Here is a 14,672-nt window from a genome sequence, read left to right on the forward strand (position 1 = left end):
CATTTTTCAGTCTTTTACTTCTCCGATCCACTGTTGCTCCTTGTTTCCCTAAATTACAGATTGAATTGTGTAGTATCACATTACTATGAGAATAGGTCTTGAAATTCAAGGCTATTCCCTGTCTAAATCTCCTCTGTTCCTATCCTATCTCATTCATTAACTCATCACATATAGAGCTGCTTCCATGACCCTGGCTCTAGGCTTGGTATTGAAGATACAGTAGTGAATAACATAGATCTAGTCCCTGCTTCCATGTGACTTGTAGTCTGTTGGAGTAGCCAAACAGATAAACACAAATGATTGATTGTGGTAAGTGCTACCAAGGAAAAGTGCTGGTCTTGCACATTCCCATATACATCCTCTGTTCTAGCTACTTCACGTGTGTATCTTCCTATTTCCCCCAAGCATTATAGCACATTTTAATATTTTATAGTTTTTGTCAAAGTCTAAATGTAGCAATTTGCCCAAACTAAAGCACTTAGTAAATGTTCATTGTTATTACTCTATATAGACGTGGTAGAGAGTAATGAAGAGTATGGTCCTTAAAGTCTCATACACTTGGCACTGATTTAAACTAGACTAGAGCCTGTGTCTGGGTCTGAAATAAGTAAATCACTTTCACACACCTAATAAAATTCAGTGGGTTGACCAAATAGGGATTTTCCAAGTAGTACTTTTCATTCTGTATTATAGCATTTTATCTCTTGAAATACTCACGATGAAATGTCTGTTTACCCTAGTAAAGTTATTTGCTGAATGCCAACAATGTTTTCTAATTGTCCATAGTTTTATTTGTATTACTGATGATTGGTGAATGTCAAATGAACACAGTGAATGGGTACTTTACTTCTTTTGTTTCTCCTTAGATTTTTTACCCAGAAACTACAGATATCTATGATCGAAAGAACATGCCAAGATGTATCTACTGTATCCATGCACTCAGGTAATCAGACTTTCTTGGTAAAATAAGCAATTTAGGAATAACATCTGAATTGAGTGTATAGTTTTTTATCCATGGTGTAAGATGAAAAAGTTTTTTTTTTATTAGTTTCAGATTTTTCAAATAGAATACTGTTATCCTAACAAAATAGTGAAAAACAGCTGTGTTTTTTCTAGGGAGTATAAAGAAGGAATTTATGTGTTCCCATAATAGCAGATACTTTGGTTCTAAAACTATGGTACAATCTTTCATTATTGATAGAGGGTTTCTATGAACTATGCGTTTCACTTGGGGTTTGATCTCTTTTGAGTAGTCGTCTAGGTCCTTGCCATTATTAAGCCATTTGTTCATTCATTAAATAATTTTATACCACCACAAATATGATGCTAGGAACTGAAACAGTATAATTTTTCCCACAATTTCATGATACATTTGAAATATGACTTAATTTCAGGTCCCCAGAATCAACAAGGTACTAATTTGGAGGAAAAAGTGGTATGCTGGAGGGAGAGTGGGATGGGATGGAAGTTGATGCTCATACAGGATGAGTATCCCTTATCCAAAATGCTTGGGACCAGAAATGTTGCAGATACTGGATTTTTTTCAGATTTTGGAATTTTTGCATTATACTTAGAGGTTGAGCACCCCAAATCTGAAATCTTGAAATGCTCCAATGAATATTTCCCTTGAGCATCATGTTAGCCCTCAAAAAATTTCAGATTTTGGAGCATTTTGGATTTTCAGATTTGAGTGCTCAACCTGTAGAGTGTTATAGAAGTATTTCAGCAAATTTATTTGATGGCCATAGGACTAAAGGAGAAGATGGCAGAAGTGAGTAAGATATGAATATGAGATTTTTTTGCTTGAGCTGCTTTTTATGTAGCATCCTGTATGTTTGCTTAATAAATGTTGATTACATGTGTGAATGTATGTATAATATTGATCTATAAGAAAACTGTCATCTCCAATTTCTTGATCAGACATGTACTAGATCTTTGGTATCACTGGAATCGGTGTGAAACACACAAAAGAATGAATATAGCTGAGGACTAGTGGATGTCTTATATTGAGAATGTAGCAATTTCAAATGTACGTGTCTGAGCCAAAATCAGCTTAATTCTGGGTATTGTGATTGGCTTTGTGTTACACGAAGTCTGTGTTGATAACCTTGTGAAGGCTGTACCTAGAATGGATATCTGAACTTGGCAGGCACAGAGGCTAAGCTGGCAGAATCCTTCTCTGCTATTTTTGTAGCCACTACTCTCTGCAACGTAACCTGGGTCCCAGGCCTCACATTCTCTGAACTAGAGGTGAAGAATTAACTGTGCCTTTCTAATGATGGGGTCAGAATGAGAAAGAGAGGAAGTCCACTATTGTTTTCCATTTCTCTTGAATATGCAATCTGTGCTTAGAAAGTATATATGTAGAGAGAGCAGTGTGTTCTGGTTCATGATTTATGGTTTCCTTCTTATGGTGTTTTCCTGAAGGGTAGTTGGCAACGTTTGATAATACGTAGAATGTGTTTATAACTGCTCAGAGCCTCTTTTACCATAAAACACAGCAGTGTTCAAGGCAGGTTCCGCTTCATTGTATTGGGTAAGGCACCGTCTCCCTTTGGATCAACAGTGACAGAGAAGCATTATCTCCCTGTTTTCTCCCTGCCTTTTTTTTTTTAAATCTTGATTGGTATTATTCCAGAGATAGTAACTGTACTTCAATCATACTAAATTACTTTTTAGATAACATTTCACTCAGATAACTCCCCGGTTCTCCATTATTTTGAATATATTTGTATACTTTCTTACCACTTCCCCTGATGTTTGGTTATTCTAAGAACTGATTTGGGGGTTAAATAGGTCCATAGTCCCTTATCCTAAATTTAAAAAAATCCCAAGATCTCTGAAAGTTGAGTTTAAGTTTGGTGCAGGCTCATTTGTTGGCAAAACCTGATAATTGAGGTTATTTAGAGTATTTATCTACATAGTATTATTTAAATATTTCTCTGCAGAAAAGTAATATATTGGATTGGGGATGCTGCCCCAGAGTTTGCTGGGAGTGTTTTTATAATACTGTAAAACTTTTCTAATATCTGAGAAATTCTACATTCAAATTACCCTGTAAAACCTTTCTAGTATCTGAGAAATTCTGCACTGTAAAACTGTAAAACTTTTCTAATATCTGAGGAATTCTACAGTCAAACATATCTGGCCAAAAGAATTTAGATAAGGGACTGTGTACCTTTACTACATTCTGTTTTCGAATGAACTGCAGTGCTTAAGGGTCTTTATTAATAATCTTGGAGATTAGTATAGTGATTTCTAGGTTACTCTGCGTTTAGCAAAGCTAATTGGAATCCAGATAGGTTAACATAGTTTACTTCTTCCCGTTGCTACAAAGTACAGCTTAAGTAAGAAAAAAGGAAAAGAAAAAAGAAAAAGAAATCTAATCTCAGTTATAGGCTGAGCTGATAGGTACCTAATAGTTTATTTGTAAAAATTGGCATGGGAGAGCAGGAACAAAGATTCGGAAATGCTGTTTACCATTAAGGTTTGTAAGTTTTAGGTGTGAGGCTAAGTATTTTGTTTCTGGGTGAGAGGACCTAAGTGCCCATTATGAATCCATTCATAGCTCCAGTAGCTCCTTAAAATACTCCTAATAACTACCTGATAATTAAAGAGAGATGAAAGAAAGATGGTGGCCATGTCTTGTCTTATCCTCTACTTTTTATATCAGCCAATGATAACATAGTAGCTTCTTTAATCTACCATTGAAAGACATTAAAAGCTAACTCATTCTTCCTGGGGCTATGAAAGTGACATTCCTGGACTTAAAGCATGGCAACTGCTTTGCTATTTCCAAATAGGAATAAAAGAAATTCTTGGAGAAAAATATTACTACTGATTTAGAATGCAGGTGGGCTGTATTAGTGGAGAAAAATATATAAGGGAACATATTACACATATAGAAATTTATTATTTTGCTTTAGAGAGTTTTTTGAAAAGATTTAAAATCATCTGAGACAGGAACTTTATGTAGTTCCATCTTGAGTGTTTTACCCTAAAGAACAAAAGGACTTAATTATATGCATATGAGTTATACTTGTACTTCTCTGAGAAAATGACTAGCTGCTGTGGTTGTATAAATTCTTTTTTTTTTTTGAGACAGGGTCTCACTCTGTCAGCCAGGCTGGAGTACAGTGGTGTGATCATAGCTCACTGCAGTCTCGAACTCCTGGCTCAAGAAATACTCCTGCCTCAGCCTCTCAAGTAGCTGGGACTATAGAAGCACACCACCACACCCAGCTAAATTTTTTTTTTTTTAATCTTTTTTTATTTTTATTTTTTATTTTTTTTTTGAGACAGAGTCTCTCTTTGTTGCCCGGGCTAGAGTGAGTGCCGTGGCATCAGCATAGCTCACAGCAACCTCAGACTCCTGGGCTTAAGCTGATCCTACTGCCTCAGCCTCCCGAGTAGCTGGGACTACAGGCATGCGCCACCATGCCCAGCTAATTTTTTCTATATATATTTTTAGTTGTCCAGATAATTTCTTTCTATTTTTAGTAGAGACACAGTCTCGCTCTTGCTCAGGCTGGTCTCGAACTCCTGACCTCGAGCGATCCACCCGCCTTGGCCTCCCAGAGTGCTAGGATTACAGGCATGAGCCACCGTGCCTGGCCCACACCCAGCTAAATTTTAAATTTTTTTATAGAGATAGAGTCTCACTACATACCCAGGCAGGTCTCAAACTCCTGGCCTTAAGCAGTTCTTCTGCCTCGGCCTCCCAAAGTACTAGGCTTACAGATGTGAGCTACCATGTCTGCCCTGGATGTATAAATTCTAATGTGTTTGAATACTCAATGTGTTTTTTGTTTTATATCAAGCATTTGGGTTTATTATATATAATTTAAATTCTAATCAGTTCTATGAATGCAGTATGTATGATGCATGTATGTATTTAGATGATACTGAGGTTGATAGATTATTTGCAATAACTTTAAACCATTCTATTAAGTTTCTATGATTCTTATATATTTTTTATTTCCTCCCTTATTGTAAGGCTGTCAGTGTCTTGCTCACGTCAGTCTCTGTAAAGTGTCCTTCTGATGGCTTCTAATTGAATCTTGTAGGGCTTTAGAACCCACTGAACCTAACACAGGCTTGTGGACGATTATTTCTCCATCTGTGAAATACTGATCTTTATTAATATAATGTTAGGCTCTAGGTAGACATTGGTGAGTGAGACTTGTATTATCCCTGCCTTCATGAAGCTTAGAGTCTAGTAGATTTTTTTTTTCTAATCTAAAGAGTAAAAATACATAATTTATGTGCTTTATTTAAAACTCTTAAATTTACCTAGATTAAACTTTCATCAATAATATGAATTCAGTTTAAGTAAGGTTTGCTATCTGAATCATTTTCATGAGACTTTTCTAAAATGTCTTGTTACATAAAACTTACTGATCACTGTATGGTAATCAGAAATGAAGAGATTTCACTGATAATAATTATATTAACATTCACGTTAACATATTCACATTGAATTTGTGCCAGAACTGGGACTTGAATTTGTGTTTACTGATTTCTCCCAGTCCGGTGCTGTTTGCATTATATTGTGTGACTTTTTAGGACAATGCTGTTATGTAAAACTAAAGAAGGCTCTAAGGCAAAGTATTATAACTGCAAAGGGGACTGTCATAGGTGCCGGGAGTCCCCGTGTTCAGAATATTTCCATTTTCCCATTTTCTCCCTTTCAGAGCAGCAGCTGGGTACTGCTGGGAGGCCTAACTCTTTTGCATATTTTGTTTTCTAGTTTGTACCTGTTCAAACTAGGCCTAGCTCCTCAGATTCAAGACCTGTATGGAAAGGTTGACTTCACAGGTAAGGACTTACAAACTTGGAAAGAAATGCTTAATGTATGTGGAAATAGCCTGGAGAGTCAACAGTACCGATTTTAAAGATCTAGGGCTTAAAAAACACTCTGACAACAGAGATGAAAGAAATATGAAGAACCTGCGTCTGCTAGTGTGGTGGAAAGAACACTAAACTGAGACTTTCAGGCTCTGTTCTCTCACTTATAACGTGGGCATGATTAGTGAATCTCAGTTTTCTTATATGTAAATTGGGAGTAGCATTAACATATAATAATGTTAACATCTAACATTAAGTGTTCAGGTATGTTGAAAAAAGCTTTATAACAATGTTTCCTTTTCCCTTCCAGCAAGCACCTGTTATGGGCAAAGTAAGGAGGAGAGTGGGGAATGAGATGATACAAAGATGAGAATTTAGTAAATTTAAAATTTAACCTTATTTGGGTTGGTGTTTCTATTTGCTATAGTCAGGTGCTTGAAGAGTTGGGAGCTTGGGGAGAAAAAGGCAGTGCTAATATTGGTTGGGGGTAAGACAGATTCAAACCTTTCAAACTGGTGATTATTTTCTAGGCCTGGGAGTTTAAAATTGTGGTAGTAAAGCTTTTATCTATGATATTTTCCTTCCAGGGAAGTTGTTGACCAGACCTGGGGCAAGGGCCAAACCTTATGTGTTGTTTATCATTTGGCTTTCTGCCTTAGAAACGAAACTGTTGAATAGCAGCTAGTGATATGGATTGTAAAGACCGGGATAACTGACTAGTTTGGCATTCACTTGTTGTTGAGCTCCTGTTAAAGCTGTTCCATTTTTAAGTTCCTTGTAGGAAATGCCACACGTAGCAGTTCTGAAAAACTATTTCCTGTAGGGCTGCAGTCCTCAAGCCCTGGGCCTGTGGCCTGTTAGGCACCAGGCCGCAGAGCTCTGCCTCCTCCCACACCCGCCTCCCCTGTGGAAAAATTGTCTTCCTTAAAACCAGTCCCTGGTGCCAAAATGGTTGGGGACCACTGCTATAGGGCCTTTTCACTTTATAGTTATTGCTTATGTACTTGATAATAATTATAATAATGGTTAATGTTTATTGAGTGCATCATAACGACCAGGTACTGTGTTAAGTGCTTTCCATGTATTTTCTCATTAAATCCTTATAACAACCCTAAGAGGTAGATGCCATTTTATCCCATTTTATAGCTGAAGAATGTGTTTCCTTCTCTGAGTTGTGGAAAGGTGCTTAACTTGCTTGACTGGGTCTCAATTCTGTTCTGCAGAAGAAGAAATCAACAACATGAAGATTGAGCTGGAGAAATACGGGATCCAGATGCCTGCCTTCAGCAAGATTGGGGGCATCCTGGCTAATGAACTCTCTGTGGATGAGGCTGCATGTAAGAAGAGAAATATTTTGTGGGTTCAGATGGGATTGTTGCCACCATTTCCAATAATTAATGCTAGAGTGATAATTTTTATGAATTTTGCGAGCAAGTTTAAGTTCATAGATGTAAACACTGCTATAATCTTCGATGCTATTGTTATTTGGGAATAGGTGGTTAATTTGATTAAAGTAAAAACATTTAGAAAGTAAGTCTTACATTTCAGCACTCTATTGAGTTTCTTATTTTCTTATGATATTTACTTGGTAATTAAGGGTGAACATCTCCACAGTAAATGTTCCTTGAAAGACTCTCTTATGAATATTTCCCTGTGAGATTCCAAATTCGGCATCCCAAACATGGATCACAGGTGGAGCTGTGGCTGGCTTTGTGCATCATAAGGAAGAGACCAGGCGCACGGGATCTGGGAAGCCATTCCTCCGATCCCAGTTATTTCTCTATGAAAAGGAGCTTCTCTCTGTAATAGGGGGTTGCAGTGTTGTCTTGTATGTGTAATGAAAATCCTTTACTCTATATAATTTCAGAGTTCTGTGCTTTGAATTTTTTTTTTTTTAGTACATGCTGCTGTTATTGCTATCAATGAAGCTATTGACCGTAGAATTCCAGCTGACACATTTACAGCTCTGAAAAATCCTAATGCCATGCTTGTAAATCTTGAAGAGCCGTTGGCATCCACGTACCAGGATGTACTTTACCAGGCCAAGCAGGACAAAATGGCAAATGCTAAAAACAGGGTAAAAATAGAACATCTATTCTTCTTAATTTATATTGTTTCATAATTTGACATGGCTCCATTTTAAGGTCAGTTTTATTGAGGTATAATTTACATACAATAAAATTTACCCATTTTAAGTGTGCAGTCTGAGTTTTGATAAATATATGTGGTCATTTAACCACCACCCAAGAAAGTTCCCTAGTGCCCTTTTGCAGTCAATATCTGCCCCCCCCCACCTCTGACCCCAGGCAACTACCAATCTATTTTCTATCACTATAGTTTGCCTTTTTTAGAATTTCATATAAATGGAATTACATAGTATCTTTTGGTTTTAGACTCCATCTTAAAAATTTTTTAAATTTTTAATTTTAATTTTATTTTTGAGACAGGGTCTCACTCTGTCACCTGGGCTAGAGTGCAGTGGTATCAATCTTAGCTCACTGCAACCTCAAACTCCTGGGTTTGAGCAATTCTTCTACCTCAGCTTCCCAAGTAGCTGGGACTACACGTGCACACTACTACGCCTGGCTAATTTTTTAATTTTTTGTAGAGACGAGGTCTCTCTCTTGCTCAGGCTGGTCATGAACTCCTGACCTCAAGTGATCCTCCTGCCTCGGCCTCCCAAAGTGCTAGGATTACAGGCGTGAGCCACCTCTCCCTGCCTAGACTCCATTTTGACCTCTGCTTTCTTCTTGAATTTTGCACAAATAAAGTTCTGGAGTGTAGTCATTTAAAATTAATAGTTCCTTTTTGAAAGATGGTTTCCAAATATTAATATAGCCCTTCTCCTTTTCCAGATTCTCCAGGGTAAAATACTCTGTATTATTGTTATGGGTATGTGGAAGTTAGTTGAATGATTCTGGGTTGAAAAAACTGAAGATAAGAGTGTCCTTTAAGACCGACCTATATGTGTTAGGGCATGGTGGCTCACACCTGGAATCCCAACATTTGGGAAGCCAAGGTGGGAGGATCGCTTGGCGCCAGGAGTTGAAGACCAGCCTGAGCAGCATAGTGAGGCCCCCATCTGTAACGTTAAAAAAAAAAAAAGCAAAAAACCTCAGCGGCGTGCAGTGGCACATGCCTGTAGTCCCAGCCATTCAAGAGGCTGAGATGAGAGGATTGCTTGAGCCCAGGAGTTTGAGATTATAGTGAGCTATGATCATGACACTGCACTCCAGCTTGGGTGACAGAGTGAGACCCTGTCTAAAAAGGAAAAAAAAAAAAGGCTTTACACAAATGTATTCATTCCTTGTTGACATTAGTGATTAAAACCTCTCAGTTCTTTGGGCACATATGATGCAGATGATAAAAATGAAGACAAGCTCACTCTCAGAACATTCTGTGTATCTCATAAAGCGGGGATTTTAACCCCCAGGATAGGTGCCAAACTGGCCTGCCAAGAAGATGCTGCTGCCATGCCTCTGCCTGTGTCACCAGTAGAGGCTGTAAGATTGTGAACCTGTGTGTTCCCACTTTGCTCAGGTCTGGGGCAAGGATGTGCTGCTTTATAAGTGAACAGAGCAGGGTTTATTCAGTGCTCTTGTCCAACTCTGGAAGAGCCCCCGTGCTCATCATTAACAAATGGATCTGCTTTTTGTTGTTTTAGTTATAATCATGTAGCCTTCTGCTTTGTTCTTTGTAAAGGATTTTTCTTTTTTAAGATGGGGTCTCACTATGTTGCCCAGGGTTGGTCTTGAACTGCTGGGCTTAAGTGATCCTCCAACCTCAGCCTCCCAAGTAGTTGGGATTATAGGTGTGCACTACTGCGCCCAGTTTATAAAGGATTTTAAGCTACACATACTCATGCCTGGTTCTGCTGTGGTCAGGGAGAACGCAGATGTGTTTCTGTGGTCGTCTTAGGCACCTGAGCTAACTTAACTCTACTTTTTACTCATCTTCAGACAGAAAACGCTGAGAGGGAAAGGGACGTGTATGAGGAGCTGCTCACTCAAGCTGAAATCCAAGGCAATGTAAACAAAGTCAATAGTAAGTGTGTTCCTGAGTCAGGCACCTAAGGGGATATTACAGAATAATGTGGGTGTTGATCTATTCTCAGACTCGCGACACGGTTTGGTTTATTGTAGACATTAGTGGATTTGTGTAAGGCCTGTCGCTCGCTACAGTGCTCTGTGTGCTGTGCCTCCATGTCAGTTATTGTCCTCCGTGATAGCTTCTGGGCTGGTCGTTTGGGTTATAGCTTCAGTCTTTCACCCCATGTAACATACTGTTCCAAAAAAATTATTTGCCTATTTTTAAAGAATGATTATGGTTTTGTTTTTCTTTTGAAGAATAACGTAAGCTATCCAGAAATAAACAATAAATAAAAAATTAGACCCCATCACTTAGAAATAACCCCATTGCCATTTTTATGCATGTCTTTCAAAACGTATTTAAACAAAAATGAGATTATGCTTTTAATATTGATTTTTGTATATGTGTTATGCACTTTTGAAAAATTAATTTTTTGAAAGTCTCATTTTCATTTTGGCACTTCTCTGCTAAAGAACCTATACTGGCTCTTTATCACTTGCCAGACAAAATGTGGATCCCTAGCCTAGTGGAGTTCTTTGTACAATATTTCATGAATATTAATCACTCTTTATCGAAACTCATTTGCTTGTCTCCCATATTCATTTTGTTCATTTCATGACTCAGAGTCTGGCTCTGAAGTGGTATAGACCTAGGATTTGCTCTCTTGTCCTCTTATTAACAGCTGTGTGACATTGGATACCTGCACTAGAGGAGGTGTTATGTGGATAATTGAGATAATGTATGTAAATTGCCTGATATTTAGTAAGTACTCAATGAACAAGAGGATTACCACTTTGTTAATCATGTAATCACCTCACTGTAGTGCCCTTATGCTTCATCTCTTACCTAATCCAGGTCGTACCCACCATTCAAGATCCAGTTCAATTTTCACCTCAGTGCCTATCCCAGTTCACAAATATACTTGTCTTTCAAATCTCCAACAGCATTAATAGGCTAATCACCACAATTTTGTGCTTAATTATGCATTGTCTTGTATTGCTTGCTCTTTATTTCTGACATCTTTATACACTCCCTAAAATAGAGATTACTTATTCTGCTTCTTTGGAAGTCCTCATAATTCCTAGCATAGGTTTAGACTCACCAAAAGAACTAATAAGTTTGATTTCAACCAGTTAGGCTTGTCTTGATCTTGTTTTGCTCAAGATGACAACAACAACAGTAATAGTAACCAGTGTTCTCATTGTTCATTTGGAGCTCCTAATTTCTCATTTGAACTAATACTCTGATAACTAGAGAGGATTTACAAGATTTTCCCAACTCCGTATTATATGGAGTTCTAAATCCTGACCGGGAGTTTTTGTATTCTGCTACATTCTGGTTCATTTAGGATAATGACCTTCTGATGCCTTGAATGACCTTCCATTCAGGTACGGGTAGTGTCTTGTGCTGAATCTGTATGAAGACTTAAGTCAGCAAATATAAACTGGAGTGTCCTTATGCTTCATTCTCTTTATGAGAACAAAGTCCAGCATGTTTCCTGTTGCATAAAATCCTTTTTATTTTACTGAGGGAGTTTTTCCTACTATATTATTTGGGATTTTATAACCGTTGTAGCTTTACCTTGATAATTATATGAGAGTCAGTTATAAACATGTAAGGAAAGAATGATATATATATGTTCTTAAAATGTTCTAATCACATGTGGTCAGGAAAGCAAAAATAATAAAAATTCCCTCAAATAACCTTCAATATAGTGGGAGAAGATAAACATTCAAATGAATAATTTTAGGGCAACTTGATTAGAACAAGGTACAAAAGGTGCTTTAGGCACAGTCACAGAATAGAGAAGGGAATGACGACTGCTGCTTAGATTTTTGAGTAGGTTTCAGTGTACATGAATCTTCACTGGGATTCTTAGGATAGATAAAGAGGGTGAGGATAAGACAGAATTCCTTGCAGAGGAACAATCTTTTCCTAATTGTAGAGAAAGTCTGAGGCAAGGGAAAGTTATATACCAGGAAAACATAGGGACTTTCAGTTCCAGGAATTGTCTTAATGTAATTACAGATAAGATTCTTTGCACAGGGAATGAGAACCAGCAATGAGACCATTAATACTACCCCAGAAAGAAAGCAATAGGCCAATAGTTACAAATGAAAAAAGGTTTTTATTTTATTTTTTGTTAAGTAGAATACGGAAAGTTAGAGTTAGATAATTAAAGTTCAGTAGGAAGACATATTTGAAGAATCTAAACTTTATCATCTTTGCAACATAAATGTTAGTAAATATTCATTTACATGTATAAGTAGTAAGTTTATGCTTCTAGAAAAAGCATAATTGACTGTATGCTTTTGTAGATAGATACTGAGATTTTGCGGTACATGCCTAGAGAAAGTATGGCTGTTACCTATGTTGATTTTGTGTTCTGTCCCCAGCTACTGTGAAAGCTCCATGAGGACAGGGATATTTGTTTTGTTCACTGCCGTTTTTCCCACACATAGCAGATCCTCAGTAAACACTGTTGAAAGAATGAATGGTTGGTTGGCTAATGGCCACATAGACCTGCGGCCATGACATAAGAAGCCACCACCTTGGTGTGGTTATCAGCCACAATTATTAGAAAGAAAGAATCTCTTAGGAGCCTACAGTGAGACCACAAAGCCATAGCAATTTTTTAACCTTTTCTTCCTTCTACCTCTTGGTTTTGTTTTGTTTATTACTCTTTCCCAGCGCCCCCACTTCCCATTTTCTAGTGTATTTGAGACTTTATTTCCCTTGGGCTGTTTTGATTTTCTTTCTAACAGCTTATTTATTTTGTTTTTTTTTACTAATGAAAACATTTAAAATTGAAAAGTACTGCTCTGCCCCAGATATTTTGATTTTTAGTATTTTATTGATTTCTTTTTGCTACTTTGATAAAAATCAGATGTTTATCCCTGGGCAGTGGTGAAGGGAGGTATTTTCTCTTCTAAAACTTGAGAAACTAAAAGTAATAAAGTAATTATGATTCTGATTTAATTTCTAATCAGAAATTATCTGGTTTTGACTTTTAACCTAATACCTTATTTATTTACAATATAAAAGTGCTTTTATATATATGATTTCATTTAATCTTAAAAATAACCCTATGAAGAAGGTTTCAGGATGAAGGAACATCTGTGTTTCACTGTCAGATACTATATTAAAGAGCTTGTGTGACCTCAGTTTCCATGACTAGGTAGAGAATATTGAGAAAGAATAAGAGCCCCTTCTACTCTTCACCGGTCAGACCACCCTTGCTACCTTGAGCACTGACTTCTCTGAGTGGAGCATGTTCAGGAAATACCAGGATAGTGAATGGATTCGAAATGATGCTATGTAAGAAACAGTTGAAGGACCTAGGCTGTTCGTGCAGAGTACACTGTCTCAAGGAGGGGGGAGTTGAATGTATTCAGTGCAAACTTCAGGGTAGAAGTTAAAAAAATTTTTTTTTGAAACAGAATTGTCCAGAGAGTTAGTAAATTCCCATGACAGATACTCTCTCCCGTTTAGTGGTCTGTAAGCATCATCTGGACAACTCTGCATTGGTGGCTCTTACGTTACTACCCATATTGGTGCCAAGCTATTAATATTTGCAGCTGGAAGGCTTTAAGTAGGCCCGGGTGTGGCCTAGGACTCTGTGAAATCTGATGAACAGCTTGTTGGGAACCCCCGCCCTGGGTGACTTGAAGGTTCCTTTCCAATCCCAAGATCTTAATGCTTCTGAGATACTACAGAAAAAAAGGCTCTCTGAGTTATATTTCCCTTATTTGGAACTGAGATTGGTTTTGGGGAAGGAAAAATATTCTAGGCTATTATGTTAACATATTTTTTTCTTAAGCTTTTGCCTTTTTTCCTCATCAGCAATTTCTGCGTTAGCCAATATCGACCTGGCTTTGGAGCAGGGAGCTGCACTGGCCTTGTTCAAGGCTCTGCAGTCACCAGCTCTGGGTCTTCGAGGACTGCAGCAACAGAACAGTGACTGGTACTTCAAGCAGCTCCTGAGTGATAAACAGCAGAAGAGACAGGTAAAAATGCTAGAGGCTGGAGCTGCAAGAGTTTGTATTTGTCCATTTGAATCCCATGCTGGCATTTAAAGATATTTTTGCAGCTTTTTTTTCTAGTACAACTTTTTCTCCTGCATATAAATTAGTTTTTTTTAAATCCTCAGGTAAAATACATATTGTTTTCAGCTCTCTTTTGCTTTTAGAGCAGCGAATCCTCTTTTAAAATAAACAATACCCGCCCCCCACCCCCCCAGCCCTAGTCTAACCACCCCTTCATTTCCACCATCTCCCTCTATCCCCGAGTAAAAGCTGTTGGAGAAAACCTGGATTTTTTTAGATTCTTACATCACAAATTTCCACTTTAAAAAGCCACACCTCATTAGTTTCTTGTGGCCAACACTGGGAAAGTACTTAATGTGCAGTGAGGGTAGATTATATGGGATTGTACTTTGTGGGTTTTTTTTAGAACAAACATGGGGGGCTTTCTTTTTTGTCTAAATAAGGGCAAGTGTATATATTACAAATTCCTGGCATCTGTTGGTCAGAGCAAAGTATCATTAATGTGCTGAAGATTCTACAAACGTTTTCTCTCAGAATGTTTTAATGCTTTGTACGGAATATTTTAAAAAATGTACCAGTATCTGGAAAGTCTCACTCGACCCCAGATTTGGCAAGGGCCCTTGGCTCTATCTAGGGCTGCCACTTTGGCTGCATGTGGCCTGGAGCTGTCACTTACGTCTGTGGTTCTCT

At 37.8% G+C, this 14,672-nt stretch overlaps 1 protein-coding gene across 1 annotated transcript in view; it reads left to right on the forward strand.

Moving 5' to 3' along the window:
• Nucleotides 1-14,672, forward strand: part of IQGAP1 (IQ motif containing GTPase activating protein 1) — a 95,441-nt gene that overhangs the window by 36,229 nt on the left and 44,540 nt on the right. Inside the window, exons 5-10 of the mRNA XM_045561649.1 lie at nt 867-943; nt 5,750-5,817; nt 7,071-7,184; nt 7,746-7,924; nt 9,807-9,891; nt 13,780-13,943. Coding sequence (XP_045417605.1) covers nt 867-943; nt 5,750-5,817; nt 7,071-7,184; nt 7,746-7,924; nt 9,807-9,891; nt 13,780-13,943 — 687 coding nt within the window. The remainder of the gene's footprint in view (nt 1-866; nt 944-5,749; nt 5,818-7,070; nt 7,185-7,745; nt 7,925-9,806; nt 9,892-13,779; nt 13,944-14,672) is intronic.

Source organism: Lemur catta, chromosome 9 (assembly GCF_020740605.2).
Source record: "Lemur catta isolate mLemCat1 chromosome 9, mLemCat1.pri, whole genome shotgun sequence".
Classification (NCBI taxonomy): domain Eukaryota; kingdom Metazoa; phylum Chordata; class Mammalia; order Primates; family Lemuridae; genus Lemur; species Lemur catta.